This window comes from Caenorhabditis remanei, chromosome V, assembly GCF_010183535.1.
Source record: "Caenorhabditis remanei strain PX506 chromosome V, whole genome shotgun sequence".
Classification (NCBI taxonomy): Eukaryota; Metazoa; Nematoda; class Chromadorea; order Rhabditida; family Rhabditidae; genus Caenorhabditis; species Caenorhabditis remanei.
In genome coordinates, this window is record NC_071332.1 from 3,616,855 (window position 1) to 3,632,924 (window position 16,070).

Genomic DNA, 16,070 nt, shown 5'->3' on the forward strand with positions numbered 1-16,070 from the left:
CACCTCGCACCCCTGTAAATCAGTTCTGCACTTTCAAAAAATATAATTTTCTATATGAAGTTTTACGTTGGGGTACTATCAGTGACACATCGACACACTGTAGCTGGAGTAGAACCATTTTTGATGTGGCGTATCACAGGAACTTATATTTTTATATGTCTACTCTTTTTTCTATACCTTTTATATCTACGCTGGCAAATCAAGTGAGTTTTTATCAGTAATCAAGTTCACCATAGTTTATCTTTTCCCAGGATTGAGTATCAAGAACCGAATATTGAAAAAAAGGGATTCTACGACTGTGAAAGTCCGATTTGTCTGGATTTGCAAAGAACGAAAAAAGACGATTCTTCACTGCAACTGATGGAACTTGCGAACTTTCATTCTGAAGAAGTTTTGCCTCTCAAGCAATTATCTCATGAGATGAATCATCGACGATTCTATTGGGTTTGATTTCACATTTTATTTAAAGGTGGACTAAGGTCAACTCTGATATTTTCATAGAATAATTTATGAGTACCAGTGAGTTCATTTTCATATCGAAGGAATTTTAAAAATCGGTCTGAAACCCGCTGAGAGCGATCGCCGGTGAGTTTGGGCATTTCGGTGGCCGGTGAAAATTGGCGTTATGGCCCAGAAATTCGACTTCGGCCGTATGTTCATTTCTTCATTTCCGTGAGTTTATTCTCATATCGAAAGAAATTTTCAATTCGGTACATTCCCCGCCGAGAACGAGCCGCAAAACAGTTTGGGCATTTCAGTGACCGTGGAACATTCTAGACATTTCACTTCGACAATATGGATTTTTCAGGTTTTCGTCGTTTTTTTCTACTATTTTTGTAGTGTTCCTATCAATTTTTGTCGTTTTCTATCAAATTCATTGAAAAACCCACAAAAATGAGCGAAAAGAGCGACAAAATTCGAAAAAATCCACATGCGAAGTCGAGAATTTCTAGGCCACCGAAATACCCAAACTCACCGGCTATCGCTTTCAGCGGGTTCTGACCGATTTTTAAAATTCTTTCGATATGAAAATGAGCTCACCGGTACTCATACATTGTTCTATGAAAAAATCAGAGTTGACCTTAGTCCACCTTTAATACATACATAGACAGTACCAGAGTTGCATGGAAGTAAACTCTAAACGGAATTGAGTTTCTTTTTCGACAGTATGAAACGAATGACAGAAAGAGGAATTAAATATGTTGTAATAAAGGAATTACTACCCTTCGAGCATAAAAATCCCAACATTTTACTTATCTGGTATCAGTGGACCTGTAAAAGCATCGACACATGGAAGTCGGAAGTCAGAAGTGGAAACTTTTTCAAGTTCACTGGTACCAGATGAGTAAAAGTAAGAGCTTTTTTATGCTCGAAGAGTAGTGATACCATCAATACAACTAATTAACGTTGTGTTACTGCTGTCAGTTTCATACTGTCAAAAATAATTTCACTTCCATCTTACTTCCGTCTTTACTTCCACGCTGCTCTGTACCAGACTCTCAAAGTTCTTCTTCTTTCACAAAAAAAGCAAAAGTTTCCGAACCTTTTGAGCAGCTTCATTTTAAAGTGTTGTGACAATTGAAACTCAATCGAAATTATTTCAGGACACTGTCGGAGCATCTGTTATGTTACTGGTTTTGTGGATTATTGCGTCTCATAATGTAATTGAAGCTGTTAAATCTCCCACTAAAGAGAACATTGACTCGGCGGTGACATTTGCCCTTAACGCATTTGGTATGACCGTCCAATCTTACATTCTTACCAAGGCAGATGCCAGAAGCTTATAAGTTTTAATATATTCGTTTTGTTGTATGGAGTGTTTTGCGAATATCGATTAAGAGACAATCTCTGACTGGCTCGAGCTGATTCATTTGGCTTATTTTTTCATATGTTATTATCCTCTTAAGTGACTCTCTTGTCTCTTAAATATATATCTCCTACTGAAAATGCTCAGTCTTCTTACAGATTTGAAAGAAATGTAATGCATGAACTTATTGATGTTGCATCTTTTCATGTACCAAACCATGTATAGTAAGCTATAAATAAATGTGTTTAACTTTATCATTTTGCTTTTCTTTTCTATTAAAAGAAAAAAAACCAGAAAAAATATTTATTGTCACATTGCTTTAAAATTTAAGATGTGCTAGAATATATACCGTAAATACTGTATTATAACGGCACCTGTAATAAAACGGCACTTGCATTATAACGGCGTCCTATCTATTCCCAAAATTAATATGATCATCCCGGTGTTTTTTTCTTGGTTTTGACTAGAAGCAGCGTGCATAGTAATTTCTTGATAAGTGAAAAAAACGACCAAAAAAGTGTATTCCGTTTAACTTTAATGAGTTTCTGTAACCACAAAATTTCTCTCGGAGTTGGTAGGAAAATATAACGGCATGCCGTTATAATACAGTATTTACGGTATCTACCTGACTGCCTTCATTCTCCATATCTCCAGAGTACGTCTGTAGAGAAAAAGGAGGAAAAACCGAGTAGAGGCTATTCAGACTCATATCGTGCCGTGATGAATGACCTTCACCCGCAGTGACCACCGAGAGGAGACTGCTACGGACCTTTTTATTGTATTATCCCCTTTCTCCTTTCCATTCTTTCTTTGCTAACGATGTGTTTCATGACAGCATTTTGGGGCATGTTTGCTATTTTCAGTTGAAAATGTGCAACTTTGTACGGGCGGTCATTTCTGTAAAGTACAGTTGCGTATATGTCTCTGTTCGTTTTCATTTGCAGCTCCTTCAATTTAATTGACTTTTCTTATACTGTAAGTTTTTTTTAATAAATATATATATATTTATTTCATCGAAGGGTGAATACCACTTACACGTGAAAATGAATTGATTTTAAGAGATACATGAAAGAGATGGTTAATAAATAGGAAAAAAAATAGATAACCGGGAATGGGAGCAAACGGGGAGTAGAACAGAAAGATAAAGAAGGGTGAAATAGTTAGAGTTATGGGCCTATTGACAAGGTAGCAGAAAAGGAAGCAAAAAAAATTTTGTGAGTATATATATAAAAAATAGTTTTTTGCATTTTCTGCTACCCTGTGAGTAGCTCCATCACTAATTGAAGTAAGACAAGAAATATAGTTAGATGACACGAATTGCTATTAGCTAGAACCATAAAAGTAAAGTAAAGTTAGTAATTTGTTGGATTTAGTGACAAGAAATGATTGAGATTGTATTTCTATATTCTGGTCTTAAAGACAGCTGTGCTCGGTTTAACCGGAAACATCAAATCAGATAAAGAATTCCAGCAACGGAGAACTCTATTAGAGAGTATTTGAGAAGATAATTTTGTCGAGTTCCTAGTTAACGATTTGAGATAGTATCTATGTCGACGTAGTTTTGAATGGTCCAATAGTTCAAATATAGGGTCATCGATAATAATTTCCTTGGTCACCATTAGTTTATAGGTAAAAATCAAATCGATACACAGTCTCCGATGTTCGAGTGATTTTAGATCACATTCGTCAAGCGCCTCGAAATACGATGTATACGTCATATTGAATTTCTTATAAACTCTGAAAATAAAGGACTTCTGGACTGATTCCAGCATTATAACGTCCTCCTTTAGAATAGGAGATGTGACCACAGTGCCGTATTCCAATAGTGGACGGGTGTAAACAACATAACATTTGATGAATATTTTCCACGACGAATATTTTAAGACGGAAAAGAATATATTTATCCTTTGATGAGCTTTCCGAATAGTTACCGCATGATGATGAGTAAAACTGAGTTGGCTGGAGAAGTGGATACCTAGGTCACGGACTGTGGACACAGCTGGTATAGGCATATCATTCAGTTTTAGGTTTATATCATTGACACAAGCTGACTTGTTTTTGTGTGAGAATATTATATGCTCACACTTTTTGGGAGCCACTTTCATGGGGCAGATCAAAATTCCCATGGTGGTCAGAGGGCGGAAAGTGAGAGTAGTTTTCCAGTTGGTTGAGAATTGGGTGGAGAAGATACTGATAGGAACTAATGCTTTTGAGAGCATTGGCGTTGAGTTGAAATGGAAAGATCCATATGGTTTGGTGAATGCCGAAGAGAACTCGGCAGAAGTACAGTTCATTGGAGGTGAGAAGAAACTGGAGAGACCAGGAGAGAAACTTCGGAGGGTTCCGACGGAGGTATCAGAGATACAGTGCAAGAGCGTGGCCGTGCGTGGAGAGAGGGGGAGAAGTGCAAGCACGGGTGACGTGGGAGAGGTGTTCAAGTCGGAAGGGGAGAAGGAAAGAAAGAAGGTGAAGATTCGGGCGAGTGTTGCGGTCATCGGACCTAGATTGGAGGCGAGGGGGCCAGGTGTTCTCGAGTATCGTAATAAGACGATAACGGGGTGGACTCAGAAGTTCGATTGGGGAGAAGTGAAGGAGGCAGTGGTGCTTGTTGAGTACACTGATAAGGAGGATGAGAACAGCAAGAGAGCTGAGTTCGTAAAATCCGTTGCGAAGGAAGTGGAGAAAGTCTGGATGATGCCGAGAAGCCTACAATGTGAATTCGGGGACGTCGACAATGTGGCCAAACAGTGGAAAGAATGGTTGAAGACATCAGCGAACGTGGAAGTTGTGGATCCGTTGATGCCCGTCGGAAATCACAAGACACCGTTGATCTTGGAGAAATGGCATCGGAAGTCGCTGGATGGTCTACAGAAGTACTTGCACAATGCGTTGCCGAGCCATTCAGTCAGATGTCAGTGGGAGAAGAACGTAGACAGTAGACCACAATCTGGATTGAAGAGAGACCTCGGAAAAGGATGCCCGATCGCCGAGAGGAGGGGGAAGTGGCTTCGCCGAAGTTCTACATTCTCGAAACCCATTGGAAGAGAAAAAACAAAAGGAGAAAAGTCACGTGGAATCTGGACGACCCAAGCCACGTCAAAGGCTGATGTGAAATTGAACTTTCCTTAACTAATCAGTTCTAAGTTCTAAGTTTGCTTTTGGCAACGAATAAACGCTCTTTGACTTGTAAGTTTTAGTTGTGTTCTTAGTTCTCGAAGTCTGTTTCTGTCCTAACCGATAGAAATAGATAACTATTGGCTATACAACACCAATGTGACAGATCCATCGATATTTTGTCAGTTGGGAATAATCTTCTGATATTTGGAATAAAGTTGGCATATCCTCTGGGAGATTCTGATTTTGGATAGCGAACGCCTAGATCTCTTACACAATAGATCGAATCCGACATTTCCACATCGACATGAGTGAACTTTAGATCTGGAGACTTCTGTGTTTTGAAATATGGATCATTTAGTCTGACTCGAGCGAAATAGTCATACTGTAACAAGTCGACACTGCACATCCCTTCACTCGTGAAATATATCATATTGAGTTGAATAGATTTTACACTCCATTTCCTCAGAATGCTATCGATAACTTCTCGTGGCATATGACGATGGTCATACTCAAGACCTTCCATTCCATCCGGGAAAACTCTGGTCTCATCTATCCAAATAGAAAGTGTATCACAAGAAATAACTGGAAGAATAGTTTTCTCCAGTTCTTTGAAACATTCTTCTTTGTTTTTTGACTTAGAGATACAGTACTCTGCAATGACTTCGAATAGTTTATCAGACACATGCAGTTTATTGTAGTTCTTTGAATAAGTCATAGTTTGTAGTGTACTGAATCTCAACGGACCATACTCGACACACTTCTTGGCAATATTAAAACACTTCTCACATCCATTGCAGATTTCCTCCAGGCTTATTAGAGATTGGATATGAGCTCCTGAATAGAATATAAGAATATAAACTGAATTTTTCGAAATTTTTCAAGAAAATATACCGTTGCTCCCAATCAGTTGAGAATGAATGAGGTCATGAAGTCTGAGCATGAATTTATTTTTCAACATCCATAACCTTCTTGTTGTAATCTTCTCAACCCTAACATCTACAGCAGTATTTAGGAAACTGTAAACAGATTTTTTTAAGTAAGAAGTTAGAAGAATGTACCAAATCTTACATGAAGTATCCGAGAACATCCTGAGTCTTGACTTTTCGATAATTGATGAAAATAAAATCCTTTGAAGTTTTCTCCTGTTCTTTCCGCTCACAAACATATTCAATCTTCATTGTTCGATGATTTCTTCTGATTAGCCGTAGGAATGTGGTGTTTATTGATTTATTTACCAATCTAACATCCAAATTCTTCCTAAAATCATCAGAGAGATAACTGAGAATGTTTTCACGGAGATGTTGGTTAGTGAATACTTTTGCATAGAGCATTTCAGGTACAGAGGTTTTGACAGACATTTTGGCAGAGACCTGAGGGAGTGAGAGTGAAAAGAGACTACACACAGTCGATGTTATCTCAACAATAGAATTTATCAAATCCGGCTCGTCGGGAAGATAAAGATTGAAGTTGGTAATTCACTAAACGTTGGTTTGCCTGGACGTACTTTGGGTCAGTTCTCAGTATTCTTTTACCACAGGGATTGTAATATACAATAAGGATTGTGGGTGACGGTGGAGGATAAGATTAATTAGGGTGTGAAAGAGCCATTCAAATATCCATCTGTACCGTGGGAAACTGGCATATTTCATCTAATTTTGAGCATTTTTTGATGAGTTATGATAATTTTCCCGAAGGCACTAATTTTGTAAAATGATAAAAATGTATTTCAATAACGGCCAACAACTTACAAACGAAAAAAGTTCCACTGGTTTTTCACAAACGATATATTGCTTCCATTTCCATTCAGCAGTGAGTTTCTTCTTCAGCATATCAATTTCATTTTCCGTTACTTTCAAACCATTTTGAGTTTTACGAACTAGTTCACTGTGAAAGTAGGTAAACGAATAATATCTTCGTAAATCCTCTTCTTCAGATTCTTCTGGGGAGAGCTCTTTAGACTGGTTTAGTGAGATGGCAATAGTCATTGTATTGTTCTGAAAAACAAAACACAATCAGATAACAAGATTAATATTGTATGAAGTAAAATAGCAAGAAAACACACAGAGGGAATGATAAAGAGGACGAGTGAAGAGGGGATGAAGGTCACTCTTCCCGTGCCGGCCCAGCCCGGTATAGATAGATTACCTCCCAAAAAACTACAAGCTCAAAAGAGTCATTATTTCAAATTAAAATTCGTCTATCCGAGAGAGAAAATGTTTTGATGATATAAGAAGGGTCAAATTTCAAAAGTTTTTATTTTCGGCCATAATTCGATAGGTTTTGTGATATTCTGTAGCCAATCCATGTTTTTGCATGATGAGAGGACGCCATAAATTAGCTGTATAATAATACAAGAATTCTTGAATTAAAAAGGAAAACCAAATTTACAGTGTTTTTCTATAAATTCATTGCTGAGTTTTCTATTTTTGCCGACGTGACCTATTAGTTTGTTAAAAAACTTTATTGAACAGAAAAAAAACAAAGATACTTGAATAAATAAAGAAAAACACGTGAACTACAGAAAATGAACATGTTCAAATTCTGTAGTTTAAGGAGAAAGCCATGTGGACGGCTCCAATAGAGAAGTCACAGTCACTTTCGCAAAAAAACCCGAAATCTGTTTCGAGCCGTTTCTGGAATATTCCGTTCAAGCATTTTATCACATCATATGTTTTTTGTTTTTTGTTTCATATGTTTTTCATATGTTTTTTTTTGTAAACTACAAAAATGGAGTTCTACTCTTGTTCTGTATGGTTTATACATAATTTCTTTTGTGATAAAATCAGATGATACCGTAACACCCTCTCAAAGTGGGACATTTTCCACTAGAAATTGCAAAAGTTGATAGCTTTTTGTCCGGTACTGTATAAGTCATTGAGAACACATGTAGATCTTTGTTTTTGTAGTTGACAACTTTTTTGTACGGGCACTCTCTAGCAAGTTACATATCGACAAAGAAATTTCTCCCACAAATCGACCCATTTCAGTGCAAAAAATGCGATTTTTGAGCTGTCGTTTTAAAATGACCATAACTCTCTAGGGAGAGTTGGTACAAAAAAGTTGTCAACTACAAAAATGAAGCTCTACGTTTGATCTGTATGATTCATTAAAAATCTACTTAGTGGGAAAATCAGAATTACCTTGACACACTGTCAAAGTTGGACAATTTCTACTGAAAACGGCCAAAGTTGATAACCTTTTGGGTGGTTCTGTAGATCTTTATTACTTGACATATTGTTATGTGGTCATTTTTTGAAACTCCAACTGACAAATTGGTTTTCAGGAATAACAGCTTAGAACAGGTTAAAAATTGTTGGAAAAGCATAAATCACTTAAATACTCATATTACCTTTTTTACTTATTAAAGTACTTATCATACTTATCTTTTTGTAGGAATAATTAACAAAGAATCTCAGCGCCAATTTCCAGCTTTTGGCAACTGTGCATGTTGCACAGGACAATTGGTTACATACAGTACAAAAAATACAAAAAAAAAAGAAAAAAAGTTGTGAGATTATCTCAGAAAGTTGAAGAAAATCCTATTGCCTTTGCCTACAATTTCCTTCCAGGTAATTGCCGACACTTGGAGAGTGACCCAGACGGCTAAGGCGACACTTCTTCTCGCAAGCTTTATGTCTTCGTTACTGCCGGTTTTGAATGCTTTCATCACGGGTTGAGCAGCACAATACCAACAAAATAATATGATCACAGATGTTGAGAACATTGTCTGAAAATGAATTCTTATACAATGTACTGTAGCGAATGTACAGTAGCGAGCATAAGTGAGTACCCTTAGGTACTTCTATGTGTCACTCAGCTGAATCATGTCCGTTTTGCCTAAACTTTTTTTTGAAAAGAAGCTAAAATATTCAGCAATACGAATATATGTATGTTTTTTGAAAAACTTCCATCACTGACTTTTTCGATAATCGAATTTTCCTGATCTTGATTTGAAAATTCGAAAAAAAAACTTTTTATTTTTCTCTTGGAGTTATTGAGTTTTTGATGTCAAAATGATGGAAAATGATCAGATAAACAAAAAATTATGTTGAATTGGCTTCTCAACTCCTGAGCATCGTGCTAGAGCTCCAGAAGTCAAAATTAGTGCCTTCGGGAAAATTATCATAACTCATCAAAAATGCTCAAAATTAGATGAAATATGCACTAAAAGACGTGGCTTGTGTTTTCCTACAAACCAACATCAAAAAATTACAGATTAAGAAAAAATAATTTTCTAATTTTTTTCACTAAATTTTTTTTTAATTCCTATTTTTCTCAATTTCTGGTATTTTCTGACTACAACACGAACAAGGAACACATAAATGTGTTTTATTATGTGTGATAAAACATCTTGCATGTAGTTTTTTGAAAGTTATGTTTGTTTTTCATCCAGAAAATACCAGAAATTTAAAAAAAATAGGAATAAAAAAAATTTAGTGAAAAAAATTAGAAAAATTATTTTTCTTAATCTGTAATTTTTTGATGTTGGTTTGTAGGAAAACACAAGCCACGTCTTTTAGTGCATATTTCATCTAATTTTGAGCATTTTTGATGAGTTATGATAATTTTCCCGAAGGCACTAATTTTGACTTCTGGAGCTCTAGCACGATGCTCAGGAGTTGAGAAGCCAATTCAACATAATTTTTTGTTTATCTGATCATTTTCCATCATTTTGACATCAAAAACTCAATAACTCCAAGAGAAAAATAAAAAGTTGTTTTTCGAATTTTCAAATCAAGATCAGGAAAAATCGATTATCGAAAAAATCAGTGATGGAAGTTTTTCAAAAAACTTACATTCGTATTGCTCAGGGAATTTTGGGCGATTTGCCCGTCAATTGGGCAGGCTTGCCCAGGGATGTGCCTATGGAGGCGCTTTGGGCGCTGAAAGATTTCAAAGTGGGCGAAAATGCGACGAGAGAGAGTGTGTAAAATCGAGAGAGTGTGTCTGCGTCTCTCCATTTCGCACACTCTTTCTCGTCGCATTTTCCAATTTCGGCTGAAAATGCGAGGCGCTCAACGCCACCCGGGCACATGCCTGGGCTTGCCGCCACGATGCCGGCAAGGCCGCCCAAATTGAGGGCGAATTGCCCATTTTATGTTGTTTCTAGCGTGCACTTCGCTTGCTCCTCTCGTCGCGACCTGCTAATTTTAGTAAAAAACAGAAGAAAATTTATGGATTCAATCAGCATTTATTAATTTGTTCAAAAATACAAAATCAAAAACAAAAATATGTATGTGAGAAGAGTTGGTGAACGAAGAAAGAGTTAGAAGGGAACAAATTCTATCTGAGTAGTGGAGAGAACGGCGGGCAGTAGTGTGTTTCGACGTTTCATAATCACGAGAAGTCTTCGGCGAGGGGCCTGAAATGATATTTATAATAGTAGAATTCGATAGTAGCAGCAGTGATCCTCGTCTTCGAAAAGATTTCGCTGTTTATCATAACACTAGCAAGAGACTGTTTAGCAAAGGAAGAAGTCGAATCATGAGCTGCCGTCCCCATAAGACACCACTTACTTGAATGAGTCGAATCCGTGTGGCTAGCATCAGAAAGTCGAAGTGCCGACAGTCAAATCAGTAGCTGCCGTTAGAAGATCCGAATAGAGAATAGTTCATTTCCATCGAACAGTGTTCTGAAGTCTCAAATTATTTTATTGTGGATCTATCAGTTATTTCACTTACGAATATCTCCTTTACTCTCGAATCGCATCATCTTTTCCGGGACTTTAATAACATGCATTTGATAGAATAGTGTATTTAAAACGAATAAATTAGAAAAATAATAAATATCGTGGCTGCAAATCTGATGATTTCCAGAGTGCAGTAGAGCGCATGTTTAAAGTGTGGGCGAATTGCCCTACAATTGGGCATCTTGCCCACTCCATCATCGCTCACAATCCCACTCCTTCCACCTCACCCTCGCCCAACTCTTGCCCAACCCTCGCCCAGTGGGCAACCTGCCCAAAGTGAAGGCAATTCGCCGAAAATAGAGGCAAAAGGCCGGCAAGGCGCGCAACCCTTGCCTAAAATGAGTGCTGAATATTTTAGCTTCTTTTCAAAAAAAGTTTAGGCAAAACGCACATGATTCAGCTCAGTTACACATAGAAGTACCTAGGGGTACTCACTTATGCTCGCTACTGTATGTACACTCTGAAACCAGAAATTAAATGTTTTTGCTGAAAATTTCAAATCATCATGACTAGAATGAACCTTTCTAATCTGCTCCAGATCTATTTTGTATTAGTTCTGACACGGTTGTTTCCAAGGACAACACCGTAACCCAATTTGTTTCAAAAACGTACCCAGCAGAATGTTTGATTGTGCAATAGTTGAATCTTCTCATTCAAAGGATCAATTTCTTGGGAATACAAATTCTTGAGTATCATCAGTTGCTCTTTGTCGGACTTGTTATGTGAATCAAAACAAAACCGAGTGTTGCATCCGTTCTCAATATCTTCTTCTATAATTTTCTTTTCAGATTCACATTCAGATCTGGAATAAATTATAGACTATCTTCCTAAAACACCCCAAAACCTACTTGATTTGTCTGCGTTGACACCATAGTTGTTGAACAATGACTAGAAACAAAACAGACTCGATTCCAAAAATACAACACTGAATCCAGAAGTCCAGTCTTGCCATGTCCAGAATATCTTTCGATACGACAGCACATAATAACATCGTTATAAATGTTAGTTGCAGCTTCTGAAAGTAATTTTCGGGTAGAATGTATTTAGTTGTTATCGGCTTACTAAAGCCCCCAACTGTTTGATAATTTGAAAAAATGATGCCAGTTATGCTGGAATGCAGTTTATCAGGCTAAATTTCAGAAAGGTAACTCATTTTTGCAGTCATCATGAAACACTTCAATATTTCAAGATACCCACATTTTAAGAGACAATGTCTAAGTTTGAGCATAAGCCCACAAGCCATGTTCCGACACACTGATCCAATCCGATAGTACTAGAAACCGATACCTCGAGGTTCTAACTCTAGAGGTATCAGTAAAAAAACAGAATTCGAAGAAGAGCTACCAAAAATACCTACTGAAGTTTTCAAAATTTCCTCAATTTTTGAGATGATAACTTTATTTTATCTTAAAAATGAGTTTTCGGCGCTAAGCACTTTTGTGTTTGTTCTCAAAATTTGAGCTCCTAAGCGTCATAGTGAAAAATTACTATTGTAACATGTATTTCAATAACGGCAAAAACTTACAAATGTACAATTTTCAACTAGTTTATCACAAACTTCATATTGCTTCCATTTCCATTCACCAGTAAGTTTTTCCTTCAGCATATCCATTTCTTTTTCCGTTACTTTCGAGCATTTTTGAATTTTACGAGATAGTACACTGTGGAAGTAAGTAAACGGATAATAATAGATTCGTAAATCCTTTTCTTCTGGGGAGAGCTCTTTAGACTGGTGTAGTGAGATGGCAATAGTCATTCTATTGCTCTGAAAAACAAAAAATTTAGACAACAACGAGTGAAGAGGAGACAAGAATAAACGCTCAAAACGTGACACATACTCAAAGTTACATTTTTTCAACTGAAAACAGAAAAAAAAACTCGCTCGAAAATACTGTCATGAAACACACCGTTAGCGAAAAAGGAATGGAAAGGAGAAAGGGGATAATACAATAAAAAGGTCCGTAGCCATCTCCTCTCGGTGGTCACTCCGGGTGAAGGCCATTCATCACGGCACGATATGAATCTGAATAGCCTCTACTCGGTTTTTCCTCCTTTTTCTCTACATAGAGTTGTATTTAGGCTATATGGAGAATGAAGGCAGTCAGGTAAATACCGTAAATACTGTATTATAACGGCATGCCTTTATATTTTTCTACCAACTCCGAGAGAAATTTTATGGTTTCAGAAACTCATTAAAGTTAAACGGAATACACTTTTTTGGTCCATTCTATTCACTGATCAAGAAGTTTCTAATCACGCTGCGTAAAAACTGCTGCCACAAAATTTCTCTAGGAGTTGGTAGAAAAAGATAAAGACATGCCGTTATGATAGAGTATTTACGGTACCTAACTGACTGCCTTCATTCTCCATATACAACTCTATGTAGAGAAAAAGGAGGAAAAACCGAGTAGAGGCTATTCAGATTCATATCGTGCTGTGATGAGTGACCTTCACCCGGAGTGACCACCGAGAGGAGATGGCTACGGACCTTTTTATTGTACTCTCATATTTCTCCTTTCCATTCTTTCTTTGCTAACGGTGTGTTTCATGACAGTTTTTTTTGGTTTTCAGTTGAAAAAATGAAAAAAAGAAATTTTTCTGTTTTCAGTTGAAAAAATGAAACTTTGAGAATGTGTCACGTTTTGACCATTCATTTTTGGGCTCCGCGACAATTCGCAACTGCGACATTCCGCAACTGCGACATTCCGCAACTAACGTAGGTTTCGCAACTGCGACACTTCGCAACTGCGACATTTCGCAACTAGTCATTTCGCAACTGCGACGTTTCGCAACTAGAACATTTCGCAACTGCGACGTTTCGCAACTATTAAACTAGCAATAGTTTAACCTAGTTTTGTCTAAAAGTGGGTCAGATAACTTTTTATTCTATTTAATTATTTTCAAATATGTTCCCAAGCACTTTAGTACACTCAAAGTTTTTAGCTGACCCAAATATGCAAATGCCCAGTGGTTGCGAAACGTCGCAGTTGCGAAACGTCCTAGTTGCGAAACGTCGCAGTTGCGAAATGACTAGTTGCGAAATGTCGCAGTTGCGAAGTGTCGCAGTTGCGAAACCTACGTGAGTTGCGGAATGTCGCAGTTGCGAAATGTCGCAGTTGCGAATTGTCGCGGAGCCCATTTTTGTCTTCTCTTCACTCGTTGTTATCTAAATTTTTTGTTTTTCAGAACAATACAATGACTATTGCCATCTCACTAAACCAGTCTAAAGAGCTCTCCCCACAAGAATCTAAAGAAGAGAATTTACGAAGATATTATTATCCGTTTACCTACTTCCACAGTGAGCTATCTTGGAAAACTCAAATAGGTTTGAAAGTATCGGAAAAAGAATTGGATATGCTGAAGAAGAAACTCACTGTTGAATGGAAAAGGAAGCAATATGACGTTTGTGAAAAACCAGTGGAACTTTCGTCATTTGTAAGTTTTGGCCGTTATTGAATTACAATTCTACCATGTTACAATAGTAGTTTTTCACTATGTCGCTTAGGAGCTCAAATTTTGAGAACAAACACAAAAGTGCTTCTCATTTTTTTTGAAAACTCCTTTTTAAGAGAAAATAAAGTTATCATCTCAAATGCTGAGGAAATTTTGAAAACTTCAGTAGATATTTTTGGTAGCTCTTCTTTAAATTCTGTTCTTTTGCTGAAACCTCTAGGATTAAAATCATGTGCTATCGGATTGGATCAGTGTGTCGGAGGTGTAACATGGCTTGTGGGCTTATGCTCGAACTTAGACATTGCCTCTTAAGAGACAATCTCTGACTAGCTCGAGCATAGGCCACCAGGCCATGATACACATAAACCAAAGTGATCCGTTTTGGCTGATTTTTTGATATGTTAGTACCCTAGGAATTCTAAGAATTTTATACCATACCAGATTAGGCTCCGCCCCTTTTGACCTACCGAAACGATCGATTGAAGTTGAAAAATGAAAATTTTTCTTTCGAAACATAGGATCAAAATCTTTTTAGAAATGGATTTCAAGTTTTATTTTGTGCATTTTATAAGAAAACTACTTTTTTCTAGCTCTCCTGCATCATATAGAAAAAATCACTTTTTTGAAAATTTTCTCATTTTTTTCATGTTTTTTGGATTTTTCGGCAGGTGAAGTACTGTTGTCCGAAGTAAATTTATGATGATAACATACATATTAGTGATGCTTATCTAAAAATATAAAGACTTTCCCCAGATTCCACTGTCTAGGTGAGTTCTGATCAAAAAAGTGACAAAATTTGATGCATTTCAACGTACCCCCCTCCATGGTAAAAAACGGCTGGGTGACGAAAATCAAAAATATCTCTGATTAAAATTATTCAAAGCTAGATTAATGCTCACACCACTTTTCAGACAATTCTGACCACATTTCAGTGAGTTACAGACCCCTCCTCCATTTTTTCGACTCAAAAAGTTTGAGCTCTTGTAACTTTCCAGATTATTACTCAAAATCTAAGAAACTTCTAGAAAACATTGGAACATACTTCAAAAACACAAATAAATAGCTAAAAGTTGATTACAAAAAAGAATGCTGGCATTTTATGCGCCAGAATACCTCCCTATCGTAGACCCATGAAGCTATCAGATATGAAATGAAACGAAAGTTGAACAAAACGACAAAATTTGACATTTATATATTTATTTGTGTTTTTGAAGTATGTTCCAATGTTTTCTAGAAGTTTCTCAGATTTTGAGTAATAATCTGGAAAGTTACAAGAGCTCAAACTTTTTGAGTCGAAAAAATGGAGGAGGAGTCTGTAACTCACTTAAACATAACCAGAATTGTCTGAAAAGTTGTGTGAGTACTATTATAGCTTTAGAAAACTCAAAACAAGACTATTTTTGATTTTTGTCACCCAGCCATTTTTTACCAGGGAGGGGGGTACGTAGAAATGCATCAAATGTCAATTTTTGATCATATCTCGACTAGACACTAAAATCTGGGAAATCTGTTCATAATTTCAAATAGCCATCACAAAGATGTATCTTATCATTACAAAATTGCTTCGGACCACAGTACTTCGACCACCCGAAAAATCCAAAAAACATGAAAAAATAGACAATTTTTTCAAAAAAGTGTTTTTTCTATGTGATGCAGGCGAGCTAGAAAAAAGTAGTTACCTTGTAAAATGCACAAAACGAGGCTGGCAATCCATTTCTGAAAGAATCTTGTTCCTATGTTTCGAAAGAAAAATTTTCATTTTTCAACTTCAATCGATCGTTTCGGTAGGTCAAAGGGGTCGGATCTTAATTGGGTATGGTATCAAATTCTTAGAGTTCGCAGGATACCAACATATCAAAAAATCAACCGAAACGGATCAACTTGGTGCATGTGTAACATGACCTGGTGACTTGAGCAAAACATTGTCTCTTAAGTCATTTGGTATTCCCTGCGTCTCTTTCTCTCTCTCTCTCTCTCTCTAGAAAATGTCAGTTTTTTATGAAA

At 36.9% G+C, this 16,070-nt stretch overlaps 3 protein-coding genes across 3 annotated transcripts; 1 reads left to right on the forward strand and 2 right to left on the reverse strand.

Annotated features, from left to right (window-relative positions):
* Positions 1 to 3,931: 3,931 nt before the first annotated feature.
* Positions 3,932 to 4,936, forward strand: GCK72_017083 (uncharacterized protein; the record flags this gene model as incomplete). The annotated part of the gene is made up of 1 exon (XM_053731875.1): positions 3,932 to 4,936. The coding sequence occupies one exon, from the start codon at positions 3,932 to 3,934 to the stop codon at positions 4,934 to 4,936; it is 1,005 nt and encodes a 334-aa protein (XP_053580788.1).
* A 76-nt stretch (positions 4,937 to 5,012) lies between these two features.
* GCK72_017084 (uncharacterized protein) lies at positions 5,013 to 6,909 on the reverse strand (the record flags this gene model as incomplete). The annotated part of the gene is made up of 4 exons (XM_053731876.1): positions 5,013 to 5,758; positions 5,816 to 5,940; positions 5,993 to 6,294; positions 6,673 to 6,909. 4 exons carry the CDS (start codon positions 6,907 to 6,909, stop codon positions 5,013 to 5,015), a joined length of 1,410 nt encoding a protein of 469 aa, XP_053580789.1.
* A 1,529-nt stretch (positions 6,910 to 8,438) lies between these two features.
* On the reverse strand, positions 8,439 to 12,369 carry GCK72_017085 (uncharacterized protein; the record flags this gene model as incomplete). The annotated part of the gene is made up of 4 exons (XM_053731877.1): positions 8,439 to 8,651; positions 11,226 to 11,415; positions 11,462 to 11,628; positions 12,139 to 12,369. The coding sequence occupies 4 exons, from the start codon at positions 12,367 to 12,369 to the stop codon at positions 8,439 to 8,441; spliced, it is 801 nt and encodes a 266-aa protein (XP_053580790.1).
* Positions 12,370 to 16,070: the final 3,701 nt, after the last annotated feature.